This window comes from Toxotes jaculatrix, chromosome 21 (genome assembly GCF_017976425.1).
Source record: "Toxotes jaculatrix isolate fToxJac2 chromosome 21, fToxJac2.pri, whole genome shotgun sequence".
In the NCBI taxonomy this organism is placed as follows: Eukaryota; Metazoa; Chordata; class Actinopteri; family Toxotidae; genus Toxotes; species Toxotes jaculatrix.
In genome coordinates, this window is record NC_054414.1 from 15,677,478 (window position 1) to 15,694,220 (window position 16,743).

Here is a 16,743-nt window from a genome sequence, read left to right on the forward strand (position 1 = left end):
ACATATTTATTTTTCCAAAAAGGGTGTGAAGCCTGAGGAAGCAGGTTTGATATCAGAGATGGGTGGTTTGTGTGAGGGAAAGAGGAAGGGAGAAGAGAGGATGTAGGGAAGGACAGAGGAAAGGAGGGCAAAGGATTGCAGCTGTGCGCTTGAATCAGTGCTTTATTCCGAGTTTGGACACACCAAAAACAGGATATGTTTAGGAGGGGTAAGGAAGAACGGCTGCAGTTTGACAGTTTAAAAGGTCGGCTCACCCAAATACAAAAGACACATATTTTGTTCCTTTTTTAGTGAACGGTTTTCACTGTGGACTGTTTCTGTGGTAGAAAGCAGCTCAAATGAAAACTGTCGACAGTGAGGTCTGTGGATTATCCAGAGTGACAGGAACATTGCTTATGGAAAGAGAAGTAACATTTTTAAAATGTCATTTTTCAGTGTTGTGATCGCCAACTCCACTGTACAGGGGCTGGGACACACGCTAACCCTATAACCCTAACCAAAATTATCTGCATGACTGAAGATGAGTGGGAACATGAACCTCTTTAATACTTCTGGCTGACAAATGGTGAATGCAAAGCTGTTCATCGCTCTCAAAGGGAGCCACTGTATAGCCTGTTGCGTGAATCCGTTTCATGGATAAAGGGTTTATCTGCAAAAAACATCACTAGTACACAGGCCTTGAGGCTTATGGCGTAAAAATAATAAAAGAAGAAAGAAGAGGAAATTACATGGAAAAAGAGGGGGGGAAGTCCAGCCACAGAAAGAAAAGTCATGAAGGCTTTAAGGCAAATGGAAATAACCTGGGTGAGCACCGTGCTGCTCTCATTGTGTAAGAATGCTTTTGAATGAGCAGTAAGAAATACAGTATGAAAGCACCTGCGCAGAGGGAGAACAGTGGGCAGCGATGGCGATTATGTCACTACAGCACCCACTAGAGAGGAGGATCCTGGAGCAGAGGATGATGGGTGTGCGTCATGTTCTCAAATCAAGCCCACCATCTCACACACACACACACACACACACACACACACACACACACACACACACACACACACACACACACACACACACACACACACAGTTTGCCTGACTCATGTGTGTACATGACCACAGAAATGTCAAAAACACAGCATGGTGCACACACACACTACACAGCGCTCCGTGTCTTGATAACCTAACTACAAATCACCACGGCAACTGAACACTAATAGCACTTTGTGCCAGTCTGGCTGTGTTTGTCTGTCATTTATAGGGCTACCAAGAGTCACACAAAAGCAACATGAAACCAACAAAAAACCTGTAAAATTAACAATGTTGATAATTAATTAAAATAAACAAATAAAACAACCCTCTTGAGTCCAGGTTGATTTTGGCTCATTTTTCTCTTTGTGTTGCACCTTTTAAACCATCCTTACCCAACGTGCACAGTGTCCTTGTTGTTCTTATTTACCAATTTAAGTACAAAGCTGCCAGGAACCAAAAGCATGTGAATTTTAACACGTACGCCAACAAACAAATGTGCAAATCTTTCATGCTAATGGCTCAAAATATTACTGTGGAATAGCTCACTGTTGTAAAAATATAATTTCATTATTTATACTCACAAATACAACAGATTAGTTTTGTGCCTTTTTCATTGAAAGTCTATTGTTGCCTCTAAAAATTAACAATTCAGATTTCAATTTTTTTCTACAGACATAAACTGTGTCACTGTGTCACATCAACACTTTCAACTGGTTTTCTCAGCTTGTCTCTTCATGATTTATAAATAAAGTTATGTTACAGCAAAGAATAGAGAACAGACGGTCTCCAGAGGGATAAGCTCAGAAAAATATAAATACAAGATAAAGCATGTTTACTCAGCTCAAAATGGCAGTGGTATACCAGAATTATTCACAAGCTCGCAGACATCTTCTGAGAAAACAGAAAAAAAAAAAGTGTATTTTCTTTAGAGCGCTTACCTGTGGCTGCAGCAGGTGCCCCTGGTCGTACTGAAGGACAGAGAAATGCCTGGAAACTGGAGGCACACAGCTCACTGACAGTCCCCATCACAGCACCGTGTATTCAGGAGTTTGTGACAAAAACAGCGTTTCAGGTTAACAGTGTCCTCTCAGCATCTCTGTTCTTCACTCCCCTTTAAGTCGGAGTCATACTTTACTAAAAGATGTCAAAATTAGCAGCAGACTCAAGCTGTTAGTCTCTCAGTGAGGAGCTCATTGAATAAGCCGGGCTTTAGTGTTTTCTCCTCCGACCGCCACCAGACTCTGACAGACTCTCAGAAAAACACCCTCCACTCTCACTCTCTCTCCTCCCTCCTCCCTCGTGTTCACACACTTGACCTCGCTCCTGAATTCAGCCTCACTTCCACTACTATGCACACAAAAACCCGCCACTATGTAAAGTGTGTTCATGGATTTTAGAGAACAGATTAAAAAACAATCTCCACATACAACTACACTTAAATACACATAGGTAGAAGAACACACACACACACACACACACACACACACACACACACACACACACACACACACACACACACACACTATATAGACACACATCCACTGCTGTGTCATTTGAACAGTTGTTAAAGTATTCTTGGAAGTGACGACAAATGGACACACACATGCACACAAACTCGTAACATCATCCTGCTTCACACCCACCCACACACACACACACACACACACATCAGAGCCCAATTTAATTTACAACATACTGCTGTTTTTTTTTTTAAAACATGGGCCGAGGGAGGCTGGGATGGGCCTCAGTGATGGCCACCTGACGAGCCCATATATATACATATATATAAACCTAGAAACCAGACGTCACAGGTGGTAAAACAGAGGAACAGAGGAAGAGTGGGTGGTATGATGTAAATAGCCTCCAGTGAACTTTTATGTGTTTTGCATATTAAATAAAAGAGAGAGAGAGAAAGTCTGTTTCCACAGCATCAGGCTTCATCGAGTAGCGATGCTGACAAATTGCATTCAAATCATCCTCTCTGCTATGTATAGATGATATATGCAGTTGGGTTAAAGTTCCTTGTGTTGCACCGTCTGCTGCTGCTTATTATGAAAACCGACACAGACAGCATCCTCTGAGAGGAAAACCTAGTTCAGATCAGGTGAAAAGCTCAAACTGCTCAGCATAAAATAACAGACACAGTTAGCTGTGCAGATGTTTCTGCCAGGAGTTGGTAGAGATCTTAAAACAGAGCTGAGAGAGTGATGTTGGACCTACACTCGTCAGGTGTCCAGACACATGATGAATGATAACGTTGCTCTGTAATTGCTCAATGTGTAAACAGGTTTGCCAAGTTTGCTGCAAGAACTTATAAGTTAATTTGGGGTGGGCGGGTGTCAGTAAGTGACTAGTGTCAGTAAGATTAAAACAAAACAAAACAGAGTGATGGGTAATTTCCTCAGTTTTTCTTCCAGTTATTGTTGCATTATAATATGTTATACTATGTTTACTTGTAATTTAATGTGCTTCTTAAATACAGTTGCCTTACCATCCTGTTTGAAAGCATGGGATCAGATCAGTAGAAGAAACCTCGGCTTGTTCAAGTCTTCTGAAGAAGCTGCTGTGTCCCCTGGTGGCCACTGGGTGGCATCATAACTACAAGGGACAGTGTTTAAGGGGAAATGCACGACTTATTCACACCAGGTACATGACAAGTGCAGCTTTAATGGATCAGGCTGTTCCATATTTGATTGATATGCTTTAATCTCACAGGCTCACATAGAAATAAACTGGGAGGGTATGATAGTAATAAAGACTCTCTGTTGCCTTAGGTTAACATTAAAGGGTCTTTGTGCTTGTTTGGACGAGCACTTCAGCGTTAACTCTGTGTCTCTTCCTGTCTGTCCTCACTGTCTTGAGTAAGCGGGATTGCAAAGTGGAGGTTGCAGTAACAGTTCACAGACCTCACGCACTCAAGAGTTACTCAACCGGTTTCACACACAAAGGGAGAAGTCAGAAACAAATGTAGATTTAAGAGGAGTGACAGTCAGGACAGTCATGGACATCCTGCAACCAGCATCAGTCCATGTCACCTAAATATAGCTGTGACTACATTAACACCCTCCCTCATGAACAATGTCCTGACCTCAGAGCGTCCAAATTAAAGCTCCATGCAGGAAGAAATCAAATCCCCACTGACACCAAATGATTATTACGATCCTGTTTGACATTGCTGAGGAGAGAATGAACAGAGATGACAAAACCGCCCGGTCTGGGCTCAGCCTGCACATTTCTCGAATATTTTCCAAGCTGAGTCCATTACCACATCTATTTAAGCGTATTTGTCTGCCCTTCTCCCAGCACAGCCTCTCTACTCCGCTCTCACGATCTAAAGTGGGAAATTAACAGCCGCCAAATGAAGGCCAACTGTGACTGCATAACATGCTTAACATTTCAAAGGTTTGGAGGTCAAGTCTGACACTCAGTGAAATGTGAAATATTGAGAAACAATCCTCCAGATTATGTCTTTTTTTTTTGGACAGGACATTTTTATTCCACTATGGCATTAACAGTTCTAGTGGTTCTACAGATTTAAAATAAATAAATGAGAAATTATGAGATAAATATAAATAATTATGGTATTTACAGACTGTACAACAGTGGAAAAATCCATGCATCTTTAAAATTCTGCTTATTACTATCAAACATTATTTCATGCTCCTTCTTTTTCAGGTCATTTTCAGTCCCATCAGAGGAATGTTCTCTATTTTATTGCATGATGCTTCTGTATTCATCATGTCTTGATTATCAGTGATGAATAGGAGCTGTTTAGTGAACGGTCCGTCTCACTCACTGTCACTGTCCTGATAGTGCTGTAAAATTAAAACAGATTTTGGGACATTTTAAGGCAGAGGATCATCAAAGTTATTACAATTCACCCTGAAGGGGATGTGAATGTTTTCATAACATGTTATTGTATTTATTTACTTATTGAACTCTTTGGGCCTCCATACGTTTTTCTACAGATGCATCAGCAAACACCCAACGGGTCAAATGACTCACAGAGGCAGCGATTATTCTTTGAAATGTGTGGATTTTATTTGATAATACTGAATATTTTTGTCCTTCGCCCGGACTTACACAAAGCATTAAACACATGCACAGGCCTCTATTCACACAAGGTACCCATTTCTCATTTCTCTCCAAAAAGGATTAATCTCTCTCACTCTCACGTGACTCCAGCGCAAGAGGACCTTCTCAACTCAACACTACAGCTAAAGACATCGTAGACAGCGAAAACACACAAAAAATCATGACAGGTATAATAATAACACTGAAAAAATACAAAGTAATGGAAAATGGAAAGAGTTTACTTTTAAATTATGCCTCTAATACTCCATCATATATATATTTTTTTGTTAATGTAGCTTGAGGTGTATAAAACAGCACTGTAAACTTCGATTGAGTAACTTGCTTTCTAGGACAGCGATAAAGCTTTCATTAATAACTGGAAGGAGCAGGAAAGACGAGTCGAAGCTAACATTAAGCGTGTAAAGACCTTATTACTCATGAGATGAAATGTCTGCGAGGATATACTGGCAAATCATGAAACTGCTGTTTGCATTTACAATCAACAGATAACACAAAGACACTGAAATAACATCCCTCAAGCTCTTTTTGTTTCCCTTTCACACATAAAATCTGCAAAAAGATCCCTTATATCCGAAACTCGCACACGCCACTTTTTTGTTTTTCCTTTCACTGCAAGTACTATTTTATCTGTTATGACAAAGATAGCAAGAATAAGCTTGCGTTTGTGAGTATGGATCACCAAAAGCACTCCAAAAAAAGTTCAAAACAAACAAAAAACAAAAAAGGTGAAATCTGCACCTGAGGTGGATCTGTCGGTCTGGGCGAGAGATAATAACTGTCACATCAGAGTGTTCAGGCTCTTGTCTTTACTGGAACTCATCCTCAAAAAGTGCAAATCTAGTTCTAATGCAGTAAATAATAATTATCAAGTAACAACAAAAGTATATGCATAGGTACTGTACAGCTACATAGTGGGGATAACGAGGGAGAGAGGTGAAGATTTGAGGAAGAAAGGGGGAGAGAGAGGGAGAAATTTGGGAAGTTTCTGATTGGACTGTGGGGCAGTGGAGAGGTGTTGTTTTTACCTTGCAAGCAGGTTTAAATTTAGAGCGCTCGTCTTCACACAGCATAGACTGGTCCAGTGAGGCCCGCGACGGTCACAGGCTGCTGTTAAAAATCACTACAAGAAAAGATTTTCCCCTAATGAAACCAGAAAATGTCAGCCATGCAAGATGAATCATGTTCTTTTTAAAGAAATGGTAAAATGTGCCGTGGGCGTCCGATGTCACAAACAGTGGCCAAACAGTTTCCAGCAGAGAAGATGAGAGAAGCAGTAACTAATGGCGTTCGGAGAGAGGGAGACAATCATTTAAAAAAAGGCAACTTGGAATTTGGCTTTGGAATAAAATGGAGAATGAGGTAATAAAAGTAGAAACACAATGGGTAACGAATGATCGTCTGTTGATCGGGGGATTGATTGGGGAGAGCAGAGCTTTTAAATTGCTTTGCAGGGCAGGAAGTGCTCTCTCTCCGCGAGAATTTATATCCTCCTGACGCCAGCCTCAGGAGGAAGTTACATCATCACTTGACCAGTCTATGTCTCATGATGCTATTTCATTTGTTTTTAAAGAGACGCTGTGTCTGAGAACAACCTCTGAGCCTCTTCAGGGTCCGTTGATGTTGAACAATGTTGAGGTTGAAAGTGGCTTCAGCTGCTTACTCTGACTGAAATGCTTACAGACAACAAATACAGAGAGGCTAAAGATTGTTTTCAGACCAGCAGGTAATTTCAGTCACATTAGCGTTGCTTTTTTTTTTTTTTTTAAATCAAAAACTCACTTTGCCTGATGTTGATCTATTTCATTTCAATTGAATGGTTTTCATTTATTTTCATCAGGCTGTGCAGCGGGCAGACAGGCGTGCCACATGACTAAGGGTCCTCGGCGTCCAGGAACTCCTTCTTGGGCGGCGCGACACCGCGGTACCAGGAACAGGAGCCGTCCGCCCTCTTTACGCAGGCGTAGTGGTTGGCCTGGCGTCCGTGCACCTGCTTCTCGATCATCAGGTCCGTCCACAGACACTCCTCAGGAGCCGAGATCTCACAGGGCAGAGAGGGACAGCGCACAATCTGCAGAAACACACAAAACAATCTCCCTCAACTGTGTGTGTGTAATCTGCTCGGGGATATTAATTTTCATTGTTAGGGCTGGGTACTGCATTTCTGCAGGTGGAGGCTGCTGATCCTGTGCTGGGATCATTTTGCATCCCTAAGCACAGGGATTAACAGGAAACTTAAGCATGTCTGTACTTCAGTGTAATTTTATGTCGTAGATCGAGCAGCCATTCTGTTTACCGTGTATTCACGTTGCATCAGAGCTGTATTCAGTTACTGCTGATGCACATGGTTTATTCAGCTGTCGCTGCTTCACATTAAAAGCGTGAAACTGGCAAAATCCCTGGGTGACGCAACCACAGGAAATGCAATGTATTTGTTACAGCAGTTAAATGCTGAAGTGTTCATGAAATATGCGTCTACAAAACAGAACAAACATTATAAAAAAAAACTTCACTGTGTCCTGCTGCTGTGTGGAAAACTACCTGAACTGAGCGCAGCATGAAACCAGATCGCATATTCAGCGTATGTTGGAAAAAGATTTATTATCAAAAACTTCCTTATTAAAAGTGACATCAATTGGTTTGGCTGCACTGATTTAGATCAGAGAACAGTGATACCACTCTCATGTCTGTAAAAGTAAATAAGAGGCGACAACAAGGAGAAATGAATCTGAATTAGCATAAAGACAGAAAACAGAGGGAAACAGCTACACTGGCTCCGTCCAAATGAAACAAAATCCTCTTATCAGCGACTCTAAAGCTCATAAATTTATGCTTTTTATCTTGTTTGTGTAATCTATACAAAAACAGAAGTGTACTCCCGGGAAACAGTTCCTGGAAATGCATGTTTACTGAAAAAAAAGGTGGCTGTTTGTTGTTGTTGCTGTTGTTCTCCCTCACGTCTCGTATGTTATGTCTGGTTTTGTACTCTAGGACGGAAATAACTGCAGCTTTTTTTCCCCCCTTTTTTTCAGCTCTGGATGATAAACCATACACACACCAGACGTCCTCCTGCTGCCTTACCTTGCAGTCACAGCCCATCTGGTAGCGCTGGCTGAGGCTCTTCTTCTGGGTGGTGCTCAAGGAGTCCCAGGGCATGATGTAATCACACAGGGTCACATGCATGCCCCCGCTGGCCTCGGCCTTGCCTGCAAAGGAACAAAACAGCGATAAAAGCGTCACAGTGACAGACACATGACAGAAAATTCAGACATAACAAGCTCATACACCGACACCCAGCTCCTGATGCATCAGCATGAATGTTCTCATCAGACAAAAGAGGTCGCAAACAACTAACATCACAGTTCACAGGTAAAAACTGATTAAATCTGTTGCTTCTCAGACTGGTGCCTGCAGGCATCAACGCAGGCCACCTGTCCTCGTGAAAAGCCGGAGTTTATGTTTCACGCACGAGTGGCGCCAGTCAAAACAAGAAGATATTTCAAGTTGAGTTTACAGATCTGCTGAGGCTGTGTCCTTCCTCGATTCGCCACTATCTGTCTGCCGAGCAGCTCCCAACATGTTGAAGTCTTCACAGTATGTCCTCGCAGACGGGACTGACTCACGTTTCACCGTAACTCTTCCAACTGTTAACCCTTCAAACTGAAGGCAGCGTGGATCGTTTTAAAAGATGCCACGGTCGGCAAAAGAGCCAACGTTCTGTCCCACTGCTCGAGCCCTACATCCTGTGAGTCCGAGAGAGAGACAGGAAATGCTGGCTTCAGCAGTTCCTCTCCTTACAACTCTATGTAATTAGGGGCGAGTGTTTGCGGGTGCATCTCTCTCTGCGATGGGGAAACCAGAGCACGCATGAGATCATGATCCTCTGTGTCTCCTCTACCCGCTGTACGATGTCTCATTCTGTTGCTGACCGCCTGTGCTGCTTTCAGTCACAATACCAGCCAGATTCAGCATGGAAACACTAAAGGACTAGTCCGACATTTTGGGAAATATGCTTATTCACTCTCTGGTGCAGAGCTGGATAAAGAGATAAGGAGATAAATATAAATATAAAGTACAGAGAGCAGCCGGTTTGCTTAGGTTAGCACAAAGACTGTAGGCGGGGGCAAAAGGCTCGCCCTGCTCTGTCCAAAGGTAACAAAATCTGTCTATGAGCACATCTAAAGCTCATTAACTAACATGTTATATCTTGTTTGTGTAATCCATACAAAAACAGAAGCATCAAAATGAAGCAGCCGTTTCCAGTCTTCATGGTAAGCTAAGCTAACAATCTCCTGGCTGCAGCTTCAGTATCACCATCTAACTCTTGGCAAGACAGTGAATAAGCTGAACCAAAACAATAAAGTTGTGTGCCAGAGAGATAAACAGTGAGCTATAAATGAGGGGAGCTGCAGAGTTGGGGGATAATTCTCCACTGATTGGTTAATACAAGAGACCGCTCTCACACACAAATAGTCACATGATCCATTGTTTATATAAAAATAACGATTATAGCTGCTCCACGGTAAAAGCGGCTCATAAAGCTAATTACACGCGAGTGGAAAAAAGGCTCTGCAGACATAAAAACACAGCCTTGGTGTGAAAGATTTTATCTGTGAAAGTAAATGTGAATGCAAGGTCACAGTAACTGGGGCACAATGCATCCAGGCAGCTAGAAAACGCTCCCTTCAGGGTGTTTTACTGTAGAGTGAAAAATTTTATTGTTATTTCATGGTCATTTTACCATGAGCAGAGAGAACAAGCTAAACTGTATGTACATCTACATCTCCTGAGACGACAGACAAGGTCACTCCCCGTCTCCACATTTCAGCCAGCAGCGTATCATTACACATAATAACATAAACAGTCACTCCTCCGGCACACAAAATGGCCCGCTGGTCTTCATCCAGCCTCATGTTTGTCTGCCCGGCTGTTTCCACCTGCAGGTCCATATTTGATTATCTGTCTGTTTGTGAAATCCTGCTGCTGTCCTTTCTGTCTGTCTGCCTTGCCTCTGTTTATTCTTTCGCTTTTAGTTTGTGAAATCGTGATTTTTGATCAGCTATGAAAACACGCATTTTAGATTTACAGTCTCGTACTCCTCACTCACATTTCCACATCATCCTTCCCCTTGTTTCCAGTCTTTACAGAACAGCTCTAGGATCATTCTTAATGCATGAATTTGAGAGCAGCACCCATCCTCTGACACGATCTATTCTTTTAAGCGTAAGCATGGGCCCTAAAGGGTTGGGCGACCAGTGGGGCGGTCGCTTCTGAAATCTGGTGCATTGCTTTCATCACAGAAAAGACTAAATAAAACCTCTTCAGTAGCACAGACCTGAGATCAAGTACTCCTTCTTGCCAGAAGCATCCAGGGAAGCACCACAGACAGCAGACACAGGAGCGGTGAAGACGGCCTCGATGTCCTGGTTAGGCCCCTTGAACATCTGCAACAAAACCATGGGGAGGGGAGGGTCAAAGGTCAGGAGGAAGGAGTCAAAGTCTGAGCATAAAACCCTTTTGACTGCGATGCCACTGTTCTTACCTTGATCTGTTTGACCTCATACTGGATCCTCTTGATGGGGTTTCCATAGATATCATTCCCTGAAACCACCTCTCTCTCTCCCACCACTTTTGCTCGAATCACTGTCAGAGAAACAGAGGAACATGGTGTCAGACCACAGGCCGCAGCTACCAAATATTCTCATCATCGATGAAGCTGCTGGTTTTGTCTGACCAACACTCAAAAACACAAGAATATTCTATTCTCAATAATATTAAACAGAGAAAAACAGGAAATTTTCATACTCAAGAGGCTGAAACAGAATGAAAAACTACTTAATCAAAATATTTGTTGATTATTTTTCTATTTATCGACTAATAGTTGCAGCCCTAAAGATAACAAGATGTGTCAGACCAAAAGCTCAAAATCCAAAGATATTCAGTTTAAAATCAAACAGAAAAAAGCAGCACGTTTGGTATTTTTGCTAGAAAATTACTTTCAAAATGCCAAACGTTTGGTGATTCCAAGTTCCCAAACATGTCAATTTGCCACTTTCCTCCTGTTTTATAGACCAAAGAATTAATCGAGGAAAAAGTTTTCAGATGTAACAACAATGGAAAGCCCTACTCTACTTATTGTTTTTGCTCTACAGATATGATCATAACCATAATGTCACGACATGATTCGACTGAAAGCTAATGATACTGAATCATCACCTCAGATTCTTATCCACCAACTCCCAGGCTAAGAAAAGGACCAAAACAACCCCCACAGCTGTGTAAAGTCTCATGTGCACATACCACATTAAGGCACGGCACTGACAACAACGTGAGCTTCAGCGTTTACAGAAGTCCAGTCAATGAAAACCAAACTGAAGGTTTCCACTGGTCCTTGGCCTGCAACACAAATACTGCTGCTTCCAAACACGACCAGGAAACTGACGAAGGACCAGAATTAAGCAACAAGAATACAACCTGAAAGCTGATATACAGAGAAAGGCTTGGCCCGAGGCATGTTTCTCACCGTGTGTGTGTGTGTGTGTGTAGTGTGTGTCTGCACTGTGTTTTAATGGCCTGACTGACTACATCAAGCTTCAGCTATGCTCAGGGCATTTATTCAGAATGGAAAATATGAGCAATAGCAAAAGAAAAAAAAAACATAAAATAAGCAGGAACAGAGGACACGTACACATTGATAAACACACACACACACACACACACACACACACTCTCTCTCTCTCTCTCTCTCTCTACTGCTGCTGCTCTTACACCCTTGGGTTCAGTTTATGGCTTGGAGCAGACTCAAATATGGGGGTTCATGGCTCCCAGAGTTAATAACGTCTCTCGTTTTTTCTGCTCCTTCCCTCGTTACTTCCTTTTCCCTTTTTCATTCTTCCCCTTGGTCTAAGATGCATCCTCTTCTGCACGAGTAACTGCTGCAGCACCTGGGGTTGCATCTAAGGATTATTTTCATTATCAATTAACTGTTTGGTCAATAAAATGTCAGAAACGTCAAACCAACCAAAACTCCTTAAAGTATTAATTTTACAATGACATAAAAAAAAAGCAAATCCTCAGATTAGGGAAGATGGAACTAGTGTTTGATAAATGAATTAAATGATTAATAAGCTATAAGCAAATTTGTTATAGATTAATCTTCTCGCAAGAGAAGCATGTAGGGCTGCAACTAATGATTAATTCCATTATCAATGAATGTGCAAATTATTTTCTCTTGATTAATCACTTAGTCAATAAAAGGTGAGAAAATGGTGAAAAGTGCTCATCACAATTTTCTAAAACACCTTCAAATGCCTGTTTTTTGGTCAGAGAAACAACGTCAAAGCAATTCTCATGAAATGTGAAACAAATGATTTACACAATTAATCCAAACAGATTCTAATATATCCACAGAACGGCTTTTGTCAGACAGATTCCTTATCTGCAGTTTAGATGAATGAGTCTCTGAAGTTTTGATTCATTTCCAGTAAAAAGAGGGAGGAGATAAAACGTCTGATAAGATCTATTTGATTCAGAAATTAACACATTAACGCACCCAGTTTTTTTTTATCAGCCTGGAGGGGGATACAAAATGGAACCATTATCAGAGCTGATGAATGGATGGCTTTTTAAAAATGAATTTATCAGTGATTTAGAGAAACCAAACCTAGTTCCTCACAAGCAAACCTCTGCATTTAGGTTCCACTCTGATGCTTATGCAAATACACAGCAGCAGCCAGAGTACACACATAAACACACACACGCAGCAGTATACCTGGCTGGCGCTCGCTCCTGCATTCCTCTCAGTTTTTCCGCTCTCATTTCCTGACCTCATTCTGAGCCACAAACTAATGAGCAAAGAATCAGCAGCAGGACACAACACTGAGGGGAAATTACTCTGTTATTCACCATGGATATCAGTCCACCTCTGCGTTGCAGACATGTTTGCTTCTCAGATTCCCCCCTGCAATAATGCCAGAGTGGATGATCCTGTGCAGTCTGGACAGCGTGCTGCGGAGGCAGTGAGAGTGATGCTAAAATAGCACAACTATTGGGGGCCTGCAGGCAGCCGAGTTTCACCGCAGGTTGATCCTAAAGTCGCCCGATCACCAGCAGTCAATCAGCAACCAGGAGCCCCCTCCATAAACCACCAACTGACCCACATTTCTCCTGCTCCCCTACCCTGCCGACCAGGACGACGCTTAATGACTTATACATGCGTATCAGTTGCACTACGCAATGTTTTCCATGCAAACCCCATATGGACACACACACACACACACACACACACACACACCACAACCTAAGTGCCCCCCCCCTCCCGACACACACACACATTCAATCCACCACATGACTATCCATTTCTTTCTTCATACTCCAGCAACCACCAAATCATCTCCGACTTTCCTGGTGTGGTTTGTTCAGCTCCAGACGATTGTGGCCCTTCTGTTTAACCTGTCATTTGAACAGAGACGGACCGCCCTCAAACACAGCTTGGCCGGCACTCATGACCTCTGGCAGCGTCTGTATGAAGACCTGCGCGGCAGAGAAGAAAGCTCTGGCTTCCTTTGTGAGGAAACCTTCAGGATACAGCAACGGGAGCTGCGCTGCTGTCAGCACAGCGCAGACTGACTCTGCAGATACAATGTCAGCAACCAAGGTGATGGGAGGTCAAGAGTCAGACCAGCACGACCAGTGTTGGCTTTTCACAGATACACTGGTTTTGGCAAACAGAGCACATAAAGTGTTTTTGTGCTGCTTGCTAACTATATCTATCTGCTGAGGAGAGCTGCAGTCAGGTGAAAATTCTCATTTTAAATACATGTACAGGCTGATATAAAGTTATCCAGCTGTTTCTTTTCTAAAATATTGATGTCAGAATGAGTGTAAATAACTGAGCAATCATCAAGCTCTTTGAGACACTCTGATTTATTTCAACAGAGCAACTTGAGGTTTTGGTTTTCCAGACACTGTTTTTCTTATGTTGCATGCTAAGTGCATTTCATGAAGAAAACATGTCTATATTTCCATAAATGGAGACGTGTGGAGTCAGTGTGCTCGTGTTGTTGCATGTCCACTGCTGTTTTCCTGCAGACAGCAGGGTGACGCTGGTCTTCCACACTGCCCAGCCTCAGGACAGTCTGGCTGGGCAGGGCCGTGGGGAAGTTCCCCTTTGTGGGCAACAGATTTATATGAAAAGAGGATGTTTGTCTCTCTTTCTCGGTGTGTCATTTAGCATGAAAAACAGAAGGTGACACACACTTACACACACACACACAGGTTGCTGGTTTCTGCATGTTCAGTATGTGTGCGAACAAGTAAAGAGTGGGATCCCATTTCACCAAAACAAATCTCAATTGTCAGACCACAACTGTTGACAGTGTCACTCTGTTGTTGCCTACATGCACATTCTGGGCAACCAGACAACCAACTCTGTTCTGACTCTCTATTCTTTGCAAGCCTGCAAAACCCATTTAAGCCCTGCTTCTCCTCACTCCACAGTCCGGCCTTCACCCCTTCCTCTCTGCTGTGTCCTGTCTGGGTGTTTCTCCTCGCAGATTGGGGTTTTCGGATCCACCAAAGCCACAGCTTCATTCTCAGATTCGCCCCCGAAATCATTGCCGGACAATGACATCGGCCATTGTTAGTGTTTAGTGGTCTGCGTGGCCTTTAATGCGCATCACCCCACCCGCCCCCACACACCCTCTGCGTGAGCTGACAAAACCCTTATTGACTCATGCAGCCCTTTAAAAACAACATGAGCACACGCGAAACACAAATACACCTCCACTGTGAGACATCCCGTCTCTGAGACCTGCCACCTCAGCGAGAGATTGAGTCACACCTGAAAATAGAGCTGTCATTTTGCAATATGAAATCACACAGGTATACATGTTATCCGCAAATAAACACACACACTTGTGCATGTGTAAAAGAAGGAAGAAAAGATGCAGCCAGAATAGCGTGGTCTTGAACTTTCTTATTCTCAAGGATACCATGCATATTTTAACTTCGACCATCACTTTTATTGCTTTTTTCCCCCTGAAACACGCCCCTGAACTGACAGCCAGATGTCACTGTGTGTGTGTTTGTGTGAGAGAGTCCACCATGCATGGCAGCAGGCCCACTGTTGTCTATGTGGGCCGTGAAAGTGTGTGTGCGAGTGTGTGTCCCTGTGTTACACCGGAGCAAAGTTGGGAAAATCCCAGCAACATTCTTGCAATTCCTCCCAGCACCACCCCTCGCAGGAAGAAACAAGGCAGGAATGGAAATAAAAAAACGAAAGAAAGAAAGACAGAGGAGGAAAGCTCGTGGTGTGACATATTCTGTGGTTGAGATTCAATCCCCCCTCGAAATTTCTCTTCACTCTCTCCATCCCTTGTCCTCCTCTCTGCTCTTTCCCTCCTTGTCTCTTTTCCTCTCTTGTGCCACGTTGCCCTGCAAAAGCCAGGAGACGCTGCTGCTCCGTCCCCCGGAGCTGCCGAGGATGAAGCCTGGTGAACACACACTCTGCTCGAGAGCTGAGACATTGTGTACAGTGATGGTAGCTGACTCCTTCCTGAATATCACGCAAACACTCTGGGAGACACAACAATATAGTTCCCATATTGAGGATTTCAGAGGTCTACGCTGAAACATTGCAGTGAAATAGATATAATACTCATTAAGTTCATTATGATTAACTCATAAGTATCATCAGTGCAATGAGCTCCTTCTGGTTATGCTAGAATGAATTTTATGGGGACTTTAAATAAAAATGAGCATGTGTTTGTGTATGTGTGTGCTCCTTCAAAGCATGGAAATATTTTTTGTAAGTCCTCTGTTTCTCTGTTGTTACTTGGGCATTTTAGAGGTGTATTCTTGTCAACATGACAAACAAGAATAAAAATAAAAATAAAAATAAAAAAATAAGTGCGTTACTGCAAGTGTGCAGTCTGAATGCAATGCTAACTGTCTGGGCCATGGCCTTGAGGAGCAACACCCTCCAACCTTCAGGCTTCACAGCGGTTTCCAGCAGCTTCCGAGAGCCCGTTCAGCACGCACCGGAGGCTGCCGTCATCTGTGCCGGAGCCTGGTGCAACATGGGCTAGATAAACAACAACAACAACAACAGCAGCAGCAGCAGCAGCAGCAACAGCAGCAGCAGTCCCCGGTGCTGTACTCACCTACATCGGCGTTGCAGAACGCCTGTTGCGGATGTACCGGAGCGCAGCTGCACGCCTCCGCGAGCTCCTCCGCCCTCCACAGGAGCAGCAGCGCGAGCGTGCAAAGGATGCCGTTAACGGAAAACGGCATTTTGTTAAACACTGACGCGATGTGTTTTTTCAGCCTCTTCGTTGCTGTGTGCTGCGCAGATACGTTGCAGTGTAGATCCAGCGGCAGGCAGCAGCGTCCCCCTCCCCTGTCTTTTTTTTTTTTTTTTATAACCTACAGAGACCTGGCGACGTCAACAACACCGGGCTGTCTGCTCCGTCGGCTCCGGTACACAGGTGTGGTTACACGGTGAGCTCGGTGGGGCCCGAAGGTGTCCTGGTCACTGTCAGCCGCTGTCTGTCTTTAGAAGACTGTTTTCCTTTCTGAGGTCGAGGCGGTTTTATAAAGCTGCCCGTACGACTCCTCCCCCCGGCGGTA

The 16,743-nt window shown here is 43.3% G+C and overlaps 1 protein-coding gene across 1 annotated transcript; it reads right to left on the reverse strand.

The window, feature by feature from the left end:
• Positions 1–5,042: 5,042 nt before the first annotated feature.
• Positions 5,043–16,692, reverse strand: timp2a (TIMP metallopeptidase inhibitor 2a). The gene is made up of 5 exons (XM_041066888.1): positions 16,278–16,692; positions 10,658–10,758; positions 10,451–10,559; positions 8,197–8,321; positions 5,043–7,186 (listed from the first exon to the last, which is right to left on the reverse strand). Exons 1-5 carry the CDS (start codon positions 16,405–16,407, stop codon positions 6,989–6,991), a joined length of 663 nt encoding a protein of 220 aa, XP_040922822.1. The 5' UTR covers positions 16,408–16,692; the 3' UTR covers positions 5,043–6,988.
• Positions 16,693–16,743: the final 51 nt, after the last annotated feature.

Bases quoted from the DNA above. Each gene is read 5' to 3' on its own strand.
- timp2a (XM_041066888.1), bottom strand. From the start codon at position 16,407: ATGCCGTTTTCCGTTAACGGCATCCTTTGCACGCTCGCGCTGCTGCTC. The intron at 10,759-16,277 runs GTGAGTACAGCA...TTTCTCTGACAG, and splicing joins GTTCTGCAACGCCGATGTAG to TGATTCGAGCAAAAGTGGTG. The intron at 7,187-8,196 runs GTAAGGCAGCAG...GTGTTTCTGCAG, and splicing joins AGATGGGCTGTGACTGCAAG to ATTGTGCGCTGTCCCTCTCT.